Here is an 18,093-nt window from a genome sequence, read left to right on the forward strand (position 1 = left end):
AGCTAAGCAAAGCAGAGGGACCGCGGTTCAATCCCCCAGCACCACATGCCAGCCAGCCCCGCCCCCTGGTGGGCTGAGCTGGCCACACACACACACACAAAAAAAAAAAAAAAAATTTAAAAAAAAAAAAAAGGATCAGGTTTGTCTTTCATTGTAGGCCAATGATGACAAATCCTTTAGCTTTCAGTGATATAAGCAGCCCACTGCTGCTCTGTCCTTAAGCCTGGCTCTCAGCTCTCTTCTGCTGAGGGAGTGAGTGTAGGGTGGTGGAAAAAACCTTGGTTTCCTGGTCTAGGATAGGTTTGTGTAGTGACCTGAACCAGCTCTTAGCTTCTCAGACTCCAGCCCTTTTCTTTCAGATGAGGGGAATGGGCCTGACATCCTTAACATTTATATGCAGTATCTGATTTTATACAGGAATGTTGCCCAGATTTGGGGGAGAGGGCATGAGCAAAGAGAATGAACAAATGAGCTGGGTGTGGTGGCAGATGGCACCACCACAGCGGGAGGCCAAGCAGAAGAATCTACAATTCAAGCCAAGCTGGGCAGTTTAGCCAAACTGTGTCACAAAATGGAAAATGGGCTGAGGATGTAACTCACTGGGTTCAATCCATAGTCCTGGTGGTAGTGTTGGGGAGAAAAGAAATCTCCCCTAAACATAAGCAAGTAGTAATGCAAGAAATGCCAACCAAAATGGTGATATGCTTTTGAAAATCTTTTTGAGAAAAATAGTTTAAGATATTGCTGAGGCGAAATGCTACTTGCTTATAATGCTGGTGAGAGTACTTCCTCTTGGAGAACAATTGGGAACATGTGTTGAAATTGGAAATGGGTACATTATACCTAACAACCTAGCCAGTCTACATCCGAGACACAATCCCAAGATTGTGCATGTGCATGATGCAAGAGGATGTATGCATGATCATAGCATACTTAGTCATGGAAAAAGTTGGAAGTAGCCATATGTCTTTTATTAGAAAATGGTGCAGTGTTAGTATAGAATGTGAAGCCAGGTGTGGTGGAGCACACCTGTAATCCCAGTACATTGAAAGCTGAAGCAGAAGGATCTTCACAAGCTCAAGGATAGCCTCAGCTACATTGAGTTCAAGACTAGCCTGAACTACAGTGAGACCTCAAAAAAAAAAAAAAAAAAAAAAAAGGAAGAAAGACAGTATAGAGTATGATACAATACTTAAAAGAATTAGAGGTATATGTTTCAATTTGGATTAATTTTACAAACTGTTGAGTGACAATGGGTACAAAATAATTATGGGTTTTACTTTGATGGCACATTCCTCATAGCCATATCTAGGCGGCAGTCTGTCTTGTCCACTAGAGTGAGCATGTGATGCACATTTGTTGGGAGCTAGTAAATACCAAGCCCATATGCAGCCTCCAGTGCCCCAACATGCTGCTTAACTGGCGCTTCCACCCTGCTCCTAATCAAAACTAGGCATCTGCGTGGCATCATCCAGATAGTCTGCAGGTTATGGCCTGGGTCTCAAGTGTTTGCTTTCCCTGGGAGCCTTCTTTTTCTAGAATTGCTGATCGAAGCGTGATTGAAAGGGTTAACTGCACATTATTCAGCTCTTATCAGTCTGCTTTGCTCAGCCACCAGCCTGGGGCATGCTCCCAGCGGTAACTCTGCCCCTGGCTCTGGGGACTGCCAATTCATACAACCTTTTAGTGATCGACTGCCAAACTGCAACCCAAACCTGCTTATTTATCACCAAGCTGCCAATACATGATTAAAGACAAATACATTTTAGTTGAGGGAAAAAACCAAAACTTCTCTTTTTTTTTTTTTGCGGAACCGGGGATTGAACTCAGGTCCTTGTGCTTGCCAGGCAAGCACTTATTCTACTGAGCCATCTCCCTGGCCCCCAAAACTTCTGCATTAACATCTTTTGTCTTAAAAGAAAAACACAGTAACATGTGTGCCATAAGCTCACTGGCAAACCTAACCATCTTTGGCCCTGGGAGCCCTAACTCAGGCAGGATCTGTCCTCTGCAGCGGCTAAGCCTGGGCCATTGGTCTGCCTCCCACTCTGACTTAAGGTTTAATTCTGATTGTAGCTCTGGTGTGAACTCCAAGCTCAGGTCTAAAGCCCAGGAGGTGGCTCCCTCCTGCTCGTGGTAGGGGAGGACATCTCTGCATTTCACCCATAACAGCCTAGGCTTCCCTTGGGAATCTTCCACTGTGGCTCTTCTGTCTTCATGGTCTCGCTGTTCTGCAGTTCACTGCTTTCTCCCTGTACCACCATCCACAGCAGTGGCTTCGTCTTTTCAACCTCAAGCTTTCTCTGTTATGTTATCTCAGCAGGCTTTCTTTCTGGACACAGTTGACAAGTAGCACATGTCTCTTCATTTAACTCTTTGCTGTGGCTGTTGTCTTCATGAGGCTTCTGCTATGGCCTGGGCCTGCTGCACTTTGCTGGATGTCTTGGCACCCGTTCAGACTGGGGAGCTTCATTTGAGATCTGGGCAACCTGAAGAGAAGACTCAGAGTGGTGGAAGTCTGAACTTGCTTTTATGTTCAGATACTCAGCTCATCCGCTGTAGACTGTGTTCTCTAAGCATCAGCTGCTCTGGCCCCGCAGCCCTTGTGGCAGTCCTTAGTATACAGTACTATGGTAGCCACGTGCCTGTAATGACCTTGGTTATATCAGTTATCTACACTGTGACCAATGAAAAGCACCTGTTCCTAAGTCTTGCTGGCATGGACATCACTTTTCCAAGCACAGCCTGAACCAAAGTGTAGTCATCTTAGGCTCCTTTTTTCCTTAAGCTGGCTCACTCTAGTCACCAAACAAATATTGGACTCTTCTCCTAGGGACAGGAAAGAGAGGCATAAAGAGAACAACAGATCTGCCAAGGAAAATGCCCTCTAGATTCACTTTAATTGCCACATAAGAAATCTTTGAGTCAGCCATTCTTGGCATTAGCTGTTTTTCTCCGGTGGGCTTCATTTCTCTCCTTTCTCCTCTGTTGCCTCTAGGGGAAGAGGATGATTTATCTCTGCTGACAGCCCTGCTGGAGGAGAACCAGTCAGCCTTGGCTTGCCATGCAGAAGAGAGGAGCTGCTTGTCCCAGGAAAATGGGGGACCTGATGAGTATGATGAGCTCTTTGATGCTGACGGTGATGGGGAATCGTACACAGAAGAGGCTGTGGATGAAGATGCAGGAAACACAGGAGTCCAGAAAGAAAATTTGGCCACTCTCTTTGGAGATGTGGGGGACCTTACAGATGAAGAACTTCCTGTACTGCAGCCAGCTGAAAACAAAGTCCTCCCTGCTCCTGCTCCTAATCAAGAGAAAACGAATCAGCAGCTGCAAGGTGCCCTAACCAGCCACTTGCCTTCTCCAATTTCCTTATGCTAAAAGACCACAAGTTTGATGGTTTTCATCAGAATAGCTGCTGATTCAGGGGCGCAAATAGTGTGTGAGTGGTAGGGGAAACCCTTAGCTTAGCATCTCAGCACCTGCCGGCTGCCTCCTATCATTGACGGCCATAGTTGATGTTTTCCACATAGACATACTCCATGCTTGTGCTTGTTACAGAGTAGTATTGCATTGCTTTAGCATCATGTGCACGTAGAACCAGGGCAAGGCTGCTGCACATTCTGTTGGGCCAGAGGACCACTCCTGAACCATAGCTGTTAGCTATGATATTTCAATTTACAAAATAAATGCAATCATTTCTTGATGCCTAAAAGTGTTACCTGGCAGTGTGCACTTATGACACCTCAGTAGTACAGTTTTCAGCTAAGATATTAGAGGCTTGATTCATAGAAATTAAAAGTTTATTTCTCTTGAGGGACCTCTTTGAAATATAAAAATTAGTAAGTATTAAAAATTGATCAGTATAAAATTAATACAAAAAATGAATTCAGGTGACTTCAGGGTTGGGGCAAGGGATAAATAGGAATATTGCTAGCATTTTTTCTCATGTATATTTTTTCTCACAGTATTCTTAATGTCAATATATTTTTATTTTATTAGATGAATTAAGAAAGTTGCAAGAGCAAATGAAGTCCTTACAAGAACAGCTAAAAGCAGCCTCAGTCAAACAGCCTGAGAGTCCAGCCTCTCTGCAGAAATCCCCTAACTTGGACAATAGTATGTACTTTTGCCTGGGAACCCAGTACAAAACATTTTAAGCCCCTCTGTAAATTAACTTTACTAATTTCTTTTCTATTTAATTAAGACAGTAAGACTACACAGCCCCCACTTAAGGAGAAGAAAGTTCAGAGAATTCAGGAGTCGGCATGCTTTTCTGCGGAGCTTGATGTCCCTGTTCTACCCAGAACTAAGCGGGTAGCCCGGATGCCAAAGACCTCTCCAGGTGGGGTTCCTCAGGCCCTGCTACTGCCTTGCACTGCTCTGGCTCTGCATAAAACATCCTGTCGCTGTCATGCACTTGGGTTTGTGAGTGTGTGTCTGTCTGTTGGTGTCTTTCTCATCCACTCACTGAGAATAAGTTTCTTGGAAATGAGAGCCATTGGGTGTAATTTGTACTCTCCCCTGCACTTCACAGTACTGTGCTTAGAACATCCTTTGGTACCGAGTAGGTATTCACTTAGTAGCTAACAGGTTCAGTTTGTTAGCCTTTTTCTTTTACTTGGACTGCAATAAGTTTAGCCATTAGAATAAATTCCCATGCTGAAAATCTGGACATATTATCCTTGCAAGATTAGGTACATATTTCTTACAAAGAAGTCAAGTTTTGTTTGAAAGCAGGTTGTGCTGAGCCAGAGTACAACCTTCTTCCCTTTCTTAGAAACAATTTTGCCAGGAATATAGAAGGTAATAATACAAAAAAGTAAAAATATATGTATCTATGAAAAGGATTAATAAGCCCTGTGTGTTGGTTTCATTGTGTTGCCTGTTTGCCCAAGGCTACTATTCTTCAAAAGACCAAAGACAGAAGGGTCCAGAGATAATCCAGCTTAGATGAAGCGACATTTTGTTGGCTGAATTTGTTTAGAAAAGCCCTTTGAATACCTCTGGCCTCACTTGTGGGCAACTGCTGGAGTCTTTAATTGTCTGCATTAATTTCATAGCACATTGTTTATCCAGTTTATCCATTTATGAATATGTTCTCATCTCATGAGACCTTTGACATTACGAAGGCGTGTCATTGGGCAGTGTCTAAAGTTAGGCTTTGAGGGGTTCAGTTCTAAAGTTGTCCTGTCCCCTGGACCAGGAACAATGATCCAAAGTCCCTTTGAAGGTAAACAACATGCTCTTTCATAAGAGAGGTTGTTTTGTTAATGAAAGTGCCAAGCTTTCCGGCTTGAGAGCATTCTAAATACTTCTGAAACAGGAAAGATTAGCACATTTGGAATGTTTAATGTGTGTAGTGAATGGCAGAATATATTGGTTCCCTTTTCTGTCTCCCATCTCACAAATAAAAGGAATGGAATGAAATGAAGTGCAATAAGAATGAAGTAAAGAGAATTAGCTTTGGAGATTTTCAATGGAGAATTTGCTGAATACATGAATATCTACTATGTATTCCTAAGAGGAGGCTTTTACTCCTGTAACCTGTATGGTAACTGTTCACACATGGTGAATACGAAGGTCACAGAATAGGATAATAATGTTTTAAAACTATACTTTCTAATGCTGTAGTACTAGCCCCATGTTTAAATTAGAAGGAACCAGGCTTTTATCTTAATGGTAGACCAATTGCCTAGCATATGTGAGGTCTTGGGTTTGATCCGCAAAACTACAATAATAAGAGATTAAATCTATCTATCTATTTATCTATCTATGTATATATTTGTGTTAGAAACTCCCCACAAAACTGAGTCACATTTAATGTGGTCAGTAGTCACATGTGACGTGATCACTACTGTATGGGACAGTGCTAGTATAAAACATTTCCATCATCACAGAAAGTTCTGTTGGCCTACCTACAGAGCTTTGGCCTTGTGGGCCTCCTCTGTTCTTTCAAGATCTGATTGTCATACATGTTTAAACATGAAACAACTATGTTAGCAAATTTTTTACTTTATCAGCATCCCCCCCATTTAATTCTTATGTAAATTTTCCAGAACCCAAAAGTTCATGTCCAAGGATGACAAATGCACCCTCACAGCCACCTCATGGAAAGACCACTCCCGAGAAGAAACACAGTGGGGTGGCCCTGGGGTCCCCAGGGCACTTGGGGGAGTCAGTTCAGCAGGTCTCCATGGAATCCTTCTCTGGCCTGCGGCTCAGGTCAGTGTACTATGGGGTAGCCCTTTCCCCTCTGGAGTACGGTCTTTTAGAAGCAGCACATTCATGTAGCAGATTTACAGAATACCAGCAGCTCTTGAGCTGAACAAAGCTTCAGGAAGAACAGAACAGCACTGGGTTGACTAGGCCCAGTCACATATGAAATGCTTTAGGAAGACTTATTCTTACTTATGTAGTACGTAAAGGCTATTTACCTATAAAAAGGAAATGGACAAACAATACTATATCTAGTCTGAAAGTTATAGAAATACTATATAAAAGCTTTTTACCAAAAAAAAAAAAAGGTTTTTACAGCTTTGGTATAATGTATTGTAATTTTTATTAAATTATTTTTTGTAGTGCCAGGGCTGATAGTTTTTTTTTTTTTTTTGGGGGGGGGTAGCTTGTATTTAATACAGGGTCTACACAGATCAGACTCAGTGATTCTCCTGTTTTTAGCCTCCCAAGCACTGAGATTACAGGTGCTGCCACCACACCCAGTCTCAAGTCTTAGTTTCCCCTGTGGTGGGGCCAGTACAGCACATGGGGGATCGAACCGTAGTCCCTGTGTCTGCCTAAGCAGGTGCTTTAATCCACTGAGCTATCTGGCTGGCCCTTAGATTTTTTAAATGTATAAAGCTGTATAGTTTAATGAGGAGAGTAGTTGATCTTATAAGATAGCATAAAAGACTTAGAAAATAAAATTTTGGGCTGGTGAGACAGCTTAGTAGAATGGGCACTTGCCTGGCAAGCCCGCGGTCCTGAGTTCAATCCCCAGTACCACAAAAAAAAATAAAATAAACTTTTAAGGATAAATCCATATCCAAAGAAAAGCAAACTTTGTTTTAATAGCTAATTTCATATGTTACAAAAGTAACTTCCTAAGATACTCTATGGACTTTTGCCCATAACATCTCTTACCACCTGACTAACAATCTCTTAATTATTGCTTTGTGAATCCAGGCGACCCCGAGTGTCTTCCACAGAGATGAGCAAGAAAATGGTTGGCCGAAAACTGATTAGGTTGTCACAGATCAAGGAAAGGATGGCAACTGAGAAGCTGGAAGAAATGGACTGGGTGACGTTTGGGGTTATTTTGAAGAAAGTTACCCCACAGAGTACTAATAGTGTAAGCCATGGGCCTTAGTTACTTTTCTTATTTCTTAGACAAAATACCTGATGCCTAAAACTAAAGGAAGAAAGGTTTATTAGCTCACAGTTTGTGAGGTATTGGTCCATATGGACTGGCTCCAAGGAAGGTGGCATGACCTGGATATTGCAGAGAACAAGTAGTCTGTGGCAAAGCAGAGCACGTAACTAGCAAGCATGCAACTAGCAGGTACACTGGCCCTCTTACTGTCTTTTATATGTTACTCAGGCTGCTCCCCTTTAAGGCAGGTAGCACTCACACCCTGGGTGAGACACCCTTAATCCTAAAAACTATGGCCAAGCCATCAATGGGCTGATTTGGTAATCCCACACCCTTAATCCCAGAATCACATACTGTATATCCAGCCACCTCTGAAAAGCGCCCCCTATGACCTCTTGAGGCTTTGGGGGACATCTAGACATGAGTCCTAACACCATGTAACTGATTTCTGAGCTGCTTCCTCACAGGTTAACACTGGGGACTCCTTCTTAGTTGTTGCCTGTTGAATTTTTGAGATAATTTCTAGTTGCCTTGATATTCAAGGAGATGCATGTAAAGAATGCCCTATTTAAAGAGCTAATTGTATAAGCTTCTTAGACTTTATTGTCCAGATCATTCCCATTGTATTTTATTTGTCACTGGTTTGGTTTTGTTTTTGGTTTTTTGAGACAAGTTCTGTGTAGCCCAGGCTGGCCTTGAACTGTTGATCCTCCAGCCTCAGCCTCCCAAGTGCTGGGACGAATTTTGTGAACCACACCCACCTACTTGCCTCTATTTTTGGTGACTTATCTGATTGTCTCTGACACTAATCCCTCCTGTGGAGGAAAGGGTCAGTTATTCAGAGGCAGAGTTGATGGATCCTTTGGAGGTCCCTGTAGATAAAGGCAGCAGGCACTACAGTGTAGCAGTTAATGCCCTGTATCTGGCAGCACGACTTAGTATCTGCCAAGTTTTCAAATCTGGTTTTACAGGCATAGGATCACCATGATTTGTCTGCGACCAGCATATTGTGTTGTACTTCTTCAGATACTTCCTAATACCTCTGATATTGTACAAATTTAAATGAGCTTTTGTTGTTTTTCTAAACTAAACAAAGATTCGCTGATATATTGTGGAATCTTCATGACTGTTAATGATATAATTAGTGATAAATAACAGACCTGCTGATACATTTACCTAGGTGTATCATATCAGTAAGTTATTGAATGGTAGTCCCTTAGTTCTTCCTGTCCTACTGTACGTACGTGTGTGTGTGTGTGTGTGTGTGTGTGTGTGTGTGTTGTCACTGAAAGGCAGTTCTAGCCCACCGACTATGTAGACTGCACTAGCAGTTTGTTCCTAGCTTCCTTTGCTTCACATTCATCTCTTAAGTGAGGAGGGTAATATTTTTTCATAGTAAAGCATTGGAACTATAGATAGAGGTGGTATATGACACAGTTCAAACATTATTAAAAATAACAATATTCATTCTAGGGAAAAACATTTAGCATCTGGCGATTGAATGATCTTCATGATCTGACACGTTGTGTGTCACTGTTCTTGTTTGGAGAAGTTCACAGAGAACTCTGGAAGACAGAGCAAGGCACTGTGGTGGGGCTGCTGAATGCCAACCCTATGAAGCCCAAGGATGGTTCAGAGGAGGTAAAAATTTGTGTCTACGATTTGCTTTATTGTCTGTCTTATCTTTTCTATTCTTTCTTTCTTTCATTCATTGTATTTAGTATAGCGTTTACAGGGTCTCACTACACAGATTGGACTTGTAGTGATCCTCCTGTTTTCAGCCTCCCAAGCCCTGGGATTACAGGCACGCAGCACCATGCTCAGTGTCAGTCACTATCTTAGTGCACCCCAGGGGCAGGGCCAGCACAGCATGAAGGAGAGCAAACCCCAGGTCCCTACATCTGCTGAGCTATCTGGCCAACCCTGATTGTCTTTCTAACTTAGCTGAGTTTTAACAAAAATGTTTGTATTAGGCTACCTCCAGGCAGTAAGCCAAATTTCTATAGTAATGTCTCCATTAATCTTGTTTTTTATCTGTTCTTTATCTGCTAATACTTTCAAGTTCTGCCTACTCTAAAGTGTTTATAACAATGGATTTTATATTATACAAATTAGTTCTGAGATTTCTGGAGTGTTTTGAACTCTTATGCTTAAGTTTACTTACATCTTTCTCAAATATCCATGGTAGCATCAGAAAGGGAATTTTGCTCCATTAATTATTATACCTACAGTTACCATAAAAATCAAAAGTGAATTTTCATCTTCTCAAGCTTGTTAGAGTTGTAGTACTGCCCACTACTTCTCTAGTAAATTGCAGAGCTGACCTGACTATGAATGGCAGTGGGAATCCCTGTACCCTGACCCAAGTAGAAGTTTTATTTGTACTCAAATTTCTTTTTTTTTTTTTTTTTTTTTGCGGAACCGGGAATTGAACTCGGGCCCTTGCGCTTGCCAGGGAAGCGCTTATTCCACTGAGCCATCTCCCCGGCCCCATCAAATTACTTTCAAAAGTGAGGAGGAGAAATTAATTTCATTCTTTGCTTTCACCAGAGAATAACAACAAGTCTTTATCTGTTGGTTAGGAATGTGTTTCAGCTCTTGCTGAAATCTGATTGTCTAGAACTTAGTTACATGACATTGTTAGCTAGCAGAAAGCTAGGAAAACGGAGTAGGATCTGTTCTTTGAGACTGAGCATTTAGCAGCCCAGATAAAGTCAGGATTCTGATGGCTCAGGGGAAGGAAAAAGGGGTCCTGAGAAGACAACTGAATGTATCTTCTACACTCTTAATCCTAAAACTTTTACAGAGCCCTGGCTTCAAATTCCTTAAGACCATTGAAGCCTTCTTAAATCTATGCCAGCCATTCTTTTATCCACTCTTGCTAATAACAGGTCATGCTTTTGTGTACCTTTAACTCTTATCCTCCTTCTTTCTGACAGGTGTGCCTATCCATCGATCATCCTCAGAAGATCTTAATCATGGGTGAAGCTCTTGACCTGGGAACCTGTAAGGCCAAGAAGAAAAATGGGGAGCCATGTACACAGACAGTTAATTTGGTTGGTTTCAATCCTGAGAGGATGGTCTCTGCTAAAAATGAGAGTTATTAGTCACAGATGCTAGGTGCTTTGGTCATATGACCAAGTTGGAACCAAGTTTCTTACATAACAGCAAGAGTCAAAATGAGATCATTGAATGTGTGCTTTGTAATCACCAGCTTAAAAAAGCTGTGGGGGAAGGGGTGTCAGACAGAGGACAGCAAGACTTTGACCTCTCGGGAAGTGATCTATTACTGCCAACTGATGGGAGCCCGAGGACAGAATTGCATTTTGCTCTCACTTCTTTGTAGTTGCAGGGATCAAACACAATGGTGAAATATGCTAAAAGCCTTATTTTACCCTAAATTTTAACTCAAAGTATATAGCTTTTAAAAGTGCTTTTTTAAAAAACTGACTTCATTGAGTTAAAATTTATATACCATACAATATACCCTTTTATGGTAAGTAGTACTTTGTAGTTTAGACACAGAGCAGTGCAACCTTCCCCACTGTATTTTCAGCATACATATTTTCATTACCTCCCAAGAGAAACCCAGGTTCCTTAGCAGTCATTTCCAGTCTTCTTCCCCCAGCCCCTGGTCAGCACTAGTCTACTTTCTATCTCCATGGATCTCTCTATTCTTGAGTATTTCATATAATGGGATCACAAAATGTGACCTTTGGTGACTTTTTTAACTTGGCATATTGTTTTCAAGGTTCATCCATGTAGCATTTAGCCGTACTTCATTCCTTTTTGTGGTTAAATAGCCACTGTATGGATAAACCACATTTTGTTTACCATTTCTTCAGTTTATAGATATTTGGGTTGTGTCCACATCAAGCTCTATGAAGAATACTGCTATAAGCAATCACAAGCCTTTGCACGGATATTCAAGGCTTGTAGCAGTCACAAGCCTTTGCGGTTTTCCATTCCATTCACTATGTATGTCAAACAGGTTTGCTGAGATGGGTGAGAACTTTTGTTTAGAGTTGAAGGAACTGCTGGACTGGCATGCAAAGTGAATGGGTGATTGTATATTCCCACAGGCACTGTATAAAGTTTCTAGTTTCTTTACATCTCCACATTCTTGCTAACTCTTTATTTTTTGGTTGTTGTGGTACTTGGGATTGGGAGTTGAACCCAGGGCCTTTGCTCTAAGCTACATCCTCATCCCTTTTTATTTTGAGACAGGGTCTTACTAGACCACTAAATTATCCACACCTGGTTTAAACTTGTGATCTTCCTGTGTCAGCCTCCCACAGTGCTGGAATTATACATGTGGGCACTGTGTCTGGCTTATCTGTCTTTTTTACTATACCCATCCTAGTGAACAAGAAGCAGTCCTTAGAGTTCTTTGAAGGCTTAGATGACAAAATTTGGGTTCATCTCATTTCCTTCATAGTACATAAACTGGTGAGCAAGACATGGAGAAAAGAAAGACACTACACAAAAAAGAGATCTTAGGTACTGAGAGATCATAAAAGAGCTGGCAGCATGCATTAAAGATCTATTGTCAGTGCGTCTAAGAGTTCACCAGTACAACAATAAGACTTAATTTCTTTTGGTTTCTTTTACTGAAAAGGTAGCTTTTGGTCAGAGAGCAACTTTACAAATAGCTAGAAAAGCTTTGCTAGAAGCTGGGTGTTTTTGTTGTTGTTGTTGTTGTTGTTGTTGTTGTTGTTGTTTTCTGGTCTTACTTATTTTGTATGTATGGTCCTGGGGATTGAACTCAGGGTCTCATGAATGCTAGACAAATGTTCTACCTCAGAGTTATGTTTAATTTTCTTACTTTGAGGCAGAGTCTTGCTAAGTTGCCCAGCTGGCCTGGAATTTGGAATCTTTTTACCTCCTGAGTAACTGGGCTTAATTATCTTTTGAGAATATTCGAGTACACACAGTGAGCCATTGCCAGAGCTTGCAATTTTGCCATGCAACCACAAGCTCTCTAGTTTTGAATCTTTCAAAATCTTTGCCATTTCATTACCACCATTCCTCGTGACACCAGCTTTCTTTGTGTCTTTATGGACTTGCCTGTTTTGGGTATATCCTGTAAAAGAATGACGTCCTATAAAAGTCAGATGTGTTTTGGGTACATCGTGTAAAATAATGATGTTGTATAAAAGTCTGAGGTTTCTTCTAGAAGCCTGTTGTATTTCAAGGGTGGAAAGGATGAGTGGCCTGACTTCTTGCTGGACAAGAACTGTAAGAGGGAACAGAGGAAGGAGCCTGTTGCTCAGTAGCTGTGGGTCCTGGTGACTAGCCAGGAGGCAGGGGTGTGTCCTCCCTGGGCTCTGGCCTGCTGACTGGCCTGATGGCTTCTTTTCCCACAGCATGACTGTGAGTACTGCCAGTACCACGTCCAGGCCCAGTACAAGAAGCTCAGTGCTAAGCGAGCTGATCTACAGTCTACCTTCTCAGGAGGACGAATTCCAAAGAAGTTTGCCCGCAAAGGCACCAGCCTGAAAGAGCGACTGTGTCAAGATGGTTTTTACTATGGAGGAATTTCTTCAGAATCCTATGCAGCCTCCATGTAAGATATTCTTGGGGCTTCTATTCAGACAGTGGTGGTTTGTGTCTTCTAAGAGGAGGCCTGGTGCCTGGGCTTTGCCTAACTGTGAAGATACTTGCCCAGGTTTTGTCTTTCCTAGCTGACCATCTGTGACCTCTTTGGAGAGAGGAGTTGGGTGAGTCCTGCTGTGGTGGTCCTCACCATAGAGCCCAGGGTACCTCTGACTTCATCTGCCCAACTGTGGGTGGTTAACAGTGTTCATCATGGTACCCATCCCTGGGGTCATTTCCCCATGAGGCTGAGATGTCTCTGAACCCATACAAGTTTATGAACTTGGATGCTTTGGGACCTCCTGCAGGGTGATGCTTTGGGTTGCCACTCCTGGCTAGAATGTTAGTGATTAGACTATAGTTAATATCCTATATTATGCATAGTCCTTAGTTTGCCGTTGTTGTTTGTGAGACAGGGTTTTGCTCTGTAATTCAGGCTGGCCTTCGATTCACTGTGTTGCTCAGACTGACTTGTGATCCTCCTGTCTCAGCCTTGTGGACTACTGGGATTACAGGCCTGTGCCACCATGCCTGGCTAGTCCTTAATTATTTCAAAATGAATTTTTAGATTTCTAAATCAAAACCTTAGCATATTTCGTATTTCTTCTTTTCAGAAGGGGTTGAGACAAATCTGTAGTTTGCCTCCTGAGCTTCCTTTTGTATGAACCACCTATCTGCAGGCCATGGTGGTAGCAAAGCCTGCTGACATGATGCTTTGAGACACTTTGGCAGTTGGTGCAAATGCCAGAGTGTTTTCTGCTTTCTTTACTCAGTAGAGCTTGGAGTCAGTGGGTTTTCCTTTCCTGGGGGGGCTCTTGTCATTTCAGTGCAGCAGCTGTTGCTCCTAAAAAGAAGATCCAAACCACTCTGACCAATCTGGTTGTGAAGGGCACAAGCTCCATCATTCAGGAAGCGCAGCAAAAACTTGGTACCTATGTTTCTCCATCCTACCTTTCTTTCTCCTGCTTAAAAATTCAGTACTAGGGCTGGCCAAATAGCTCAGCAGATTAAATCACCTGCAAGGAGGCACAGGGGCCAGTGGTTTGATCCCCAGGCCTGCTGTGCCAGCCCCGTCTCTGGGGCATGCTGAGAGGGCAATTGAGACTGGGCATGATGGCACGTACCTGTAATCCCAGCCTCTTGGGAGGCTGTAAACAGGTGGTTCACTACGAGTCCGATCTAGTAGTGAGACGCTGAAAACCCTGTAGACCTTTCCTTAAAAACACAAAAAAATAAAAATAAAAATTCAGTTATTTGTCATTAAGGATGTCTGCGACTCTTGCTCTCTTAAGTGATGACTCTTTACTCCTCAGCTGCTTGGTCAGTAGTGTGACCTTGGCTACAGGCATCAGACATGGTGGCAGAACACATAGAGGAAACAGCATGTTCATAGCTGTGTCTTCATGCTGTATATTTCTTAAAATTTTGCCATGTATCAGTGTCAGACTCTTGATAGCCAGCATTTAGAATCAGTAGGCTCAGGTTCCTGCTCTGTCCTCAAGAATATTTTACTTTTTGTTAAAATAATCCTAGGCCAAAAAATGCAAGCCCATCTTACAGTTGTGGTCCTAGTAGTAACCAGGGCCTAGCATGGATCCTTCATTATGCACTTTCCAGAAATAATGTATGAAATGACCTCACAGATTTTAGGTGTTCTAGTCATTACTAGAAACAGCATGTACTTAAATACCCTTGCATACACTTAAGTACTACTCTGATGTTAAAAGTTATAGGTTCTTTATTTTCTCTTAGCAGTCCATCTAATTTATTTATAACTAAATTATAAGCACAGAGTTTGAGAGATTGGATGACATCAAATGATCAGCATTTAGAGCCCTATAACAGTGGTGTTTACATGTCCCAGGAATACCACAGAAGAGCTTGTCTTGTTCCGAGGAATTCAGGGAACTGATGGACCTGCCAACGTTTGGAGCCAGAAACTTGAAGCATTTAGCGAAAGCTAAGACTTCAGGTATGGTCAGCTTGCCCGGCTGTAGCGTGTATGCCCGACTCAACTCACCTCCTGCAGAACCCCTCACTTTGGGCTTGTGTTTTAGGAATCCTGGGGAGCCCGAAACCTGCCATCCAGTCTATCTCAGCATCAGCCCTCCTGAAGCAGCAGAAGCAGCAGATGTTGGAGTTAAGGAAGAGGAAATCTGAAGAAATACAGAGGCGGTAAGGGAAGCAGACTGAACATTTGTTTAGAAATCCTATGAATGTCTTATTAGATTCCAAAATATGACTTTAGATTTAGGTTGGCTACACTTTTGTCACAACCTAAACAATACTTCTACCTTAGGCTAGTGACTCCTAAGAGCAGATGGTCCACATGAGAGTGGCCAGTATCTCTGTGGAAAAGCAAAAGAGTGAAGTATCTAAGAGAATTGTTGGGCAAGGGAAAATGTTTACCTGTTTGTCTCATTTCTTGGTTTTGTTAGTTAGGCTTTTTTTTGCTATGAATGCCTTCAGGGCAAGTTTGGCTGGCTTGAGTTGTGGGGATCGAACCACAGCAAACTGAGCCTGACTGCTTTGTTGAAGCAGCCACTTAAAGAACTGAGCTACAGGACAGGCCCGCTAGGCTTTTTAATATACAGGCAAAACCAATGAGTAGATTATTGCTGTTGTTTCATTAAATGAGGCACTAAAAAGTCATTTTAGAAGCAAAAATCAAGGAGAAATGGAAGTGGAAAGTGGACAAATCAAAGATTTCCTGAGCCCAGGTTTTCTGAATAATGATAGATGTATTGTTCACGTATGTTTATGCTGCACAGTTCAGCACATTCCATAAATACAGCATCCTCAAAGTGAGTAAAAAGAATTGTTATCCTGCTATTGCTTTTTCCTTTTTTGAAAAGTGTATTTGGTACTAGGTCTCCCTACACAGTTCACACTTGTAGTGGTGCTCCTGTTTTCAGCCTTCCCAGCGCTGGGATTACAGATATGCACCACAACACCCAGTCTTGGTGACCAGCTCATTGTACCCGAGGGAAGGCCAGCACAGCATATGGTGCTGGGGATCAAACCCCTGTATTAGGCTTGACTAAGCAGACGCTTAGTCCACTGAGCTATCTTGCCAACCCTTATCCTACTGTTTCTAATGATGTACCTTGAGGTCTGAGAGCTGGAACATGACATAGTGGACTTTTCGCTCACCCCTGTTCTACTCCAGTGTTTAAGCTCCATGCTGTCCTACTTGTAGGCTATTGAAAGCCAAGTGGTTCTAGGAAAAGCAAAGTCAGTTAAACAAGAGGAAAGTGTCTGGAGAAATAAGAGAATAGATTTAGTCTCAGGCAGGTTAGTTTGGGCTGCTGATAAGATATCTATAAAGGTATTTTATTGTATGCCTCCAGGTAGCATACATACATACATATATTGTTATAGCATGGAAATGAAAATTTTTGTATTTATACTATTGTAACCTTTGTAGAGAAGAGAGAGCACCTGTCAGAAAGCATTACAATCTGTCTCACACTTCCTGCCTTGCCAGAGTAGCTACCAAGCAAGAGGGTAGTTATGGCAGGTAAGGCAAAGATGAGCTGATTGGGGCTGGTATTTTTGACTTCCAGTGTTCAAGGCTGATTATTTTCGAGGAAACATGGGTAATTACTTTCTTAAGCTGGAACAAAATACCTAACACCTATGAGTTAAAGGAGGAAAGATTTATTTTGGCTCACAGTTTGTAGAGTTCAGTCCATAGTCAGCTGGCTCCAAGGCACGATAGCATGGCAAAGAGACCTCACAGAGAAGTAGTAGTCCATGGCAGGGCAGGCAGGAAGTGATGCAGCTTCCTTCTTTGCTTTTTCATTCCATCCAGACTACAATCCTATTGGTTGGTGCTGCTCAAACCCAAGGTAGATCTTCTTTCATTAATAAACAGTGGACCAATCCAGTGTCACACACCCATAATCCAGTCACTACCAAGTGCCCCACCTGTGAGCACATGAGGCTTTGGTGGGATATCTGGATATAAGCCCAACGGAGTCTGACATTATTAAGAATCTTATTAGCTAGGGCTGGTGAGATGGCTCAGTGGTCTAAAGCACCTACTTGGAACAAGCTTGGCGAAACACAGGGACCGCGGTTCGATCCCCGAGCACCACATGCCAGCCTGCCCCCGCCCCCTGCCGAGCACCACATGCCAGCCTGCCCCCGCCCCCTGGTGGGCTGAGCTGGCCACACACACACATAAATGGATAGATGGATAAATAAATGAATTTTTTAAAAAAAAATGGCTTCCGTAAATAGATTAAAAAAAAAAAAAAAAAAAGAATCTTATTAGCTAAATAAGTCATATCTAGGTAGGATTTGATAGGCAGTTTGCAAAGCCACACTATGGCTTGCCTTGGAAGAAAGTGTTGGTAGTGAAGAGATACTGTCCTGGGGTTACCTGGCACCTGACCTGGGTCTGTCACTATCAACAATGTGACCTGGCCTTACTTTCATCATTTGTAAAATAAATTTAGATGAGTTGACCTCTCATTTTTAAATAGTTCTTAAAGCAATGTGACATAATTACCCTTTGGGTTATAATACCTTCCTGTTAAAGGCTTGCAAACATAACCTCTGTATTGTTTCTTACCAGTAGAGCAAACTAAAATGCAAAGAGATCAGAGAGGTCCTGGAGGTCCCAGGATTACCTCTGGGATAGGATCCCACCACAGTTTGACTTCAGGTCTGTGCTGTGGAGGAAACACATATTAGACATTTGGTAAAATAGTAATCAGTTCTAAAGTGGCAGAAGGGCTGGTGAGATGGCTCAGTGGTCTAAAGCACCTACTTAGAACAAACTTAGCAAAGCACAAGGACCACGGTTCAATCCTCCAGCACCACATGCCAGCCAGCCCCGCCGCCTGGTGGGCTGAGCTGGCCACGCACACATGCACACACATAAATAAATTAAAAATATATATATATAAAATAAAGTGGCAGAAGAATTCTAGCTTATGCAATGGGAATTCATTGAACCCACATGTGAGTAAAGCTAGTCTTGTTCTCCATGTGCCAGTTTCAGTGATTAACTGAAAAAGAGAAATCATTTACTAGTTAACAGCTGGTGACCTGCCTAGGCTCTCCCCATCCATTTTGAGCTCTAGAGTTTTCATCTGTGTGATGCCTTATGTACATTT

At 42.3% G+C, this 18,093-nt stretch overlaps 1 protein-coding gene across 2 annotated transcripts in view; it reads left to right on the plus strand.

Annotated features, from left to right (window-relative positions):
* Window positions 1–18,093, plus strand: part of Mcm10 (minichromosome maintenance 10 replication initiation factor) — a 36,703-nt gene that overhangs the window by 5,400 nt on the left and 13,210 nt on the right. For both annotated transcript variants that reach the window (XM_023708051.1, XM_023708052.1), the window contains exons 3-13: window positions 2,999–3,337; window positions 4,003–4,119; window positions 4,208–4,345; window positions 6,060–6,225; window positions 7,186–7,351; window positions 8,846–9,013; window positions 10,312–10,428; window positions 12,739–12,938; window positions 13,795–13,895; window positions 14,832–14,939; window positions 15,025–15,142. In XM_023708051.1, coding sequence (XP_023563819.1) covers window positions 2,999–3,337; window positions 4,003–4,119; window positions 4,208–4,345; window positions 6,060–6,225; window positions 7,186–7,351; window positions 8,846–9,013; window positions 10,312–10,428; window positions 12,739–12,938; window positions 13,795–13,895; window positions 14,832–14,939; window positions 15,025–15,142 — 1,738 coding nt within the window. The remainder of the gene's footprint in view (window positions 1–2,998; window positions 3,338–4,002; window positions 4,120–4,207; window positions 4,346–6,059; window positions 6,226–7,185; window positions 7,352–8,845; window positions 9,014–10,311; window positions 10,429–12,738; window positions 12,939–13,794; window positions 13,896–14,831; window positions 14,940–15,024; window positions 15,143–18,093) is intronic.

Source organism: Octodon degus, unplaced genomic scaffold (assembly GCF_000260255.1).
Source record: "Octodon degus isolate 3935 unplaced genomic scaffold, OctDeg1.0 scaffold00324, whole genome shotgun sequence".
Taxonomy (NCBI): Eukaryota; Metazoa; Chordata; class Mammalia; order Rodentia; family Octodontidae; genus Octodon; species Octodon degus.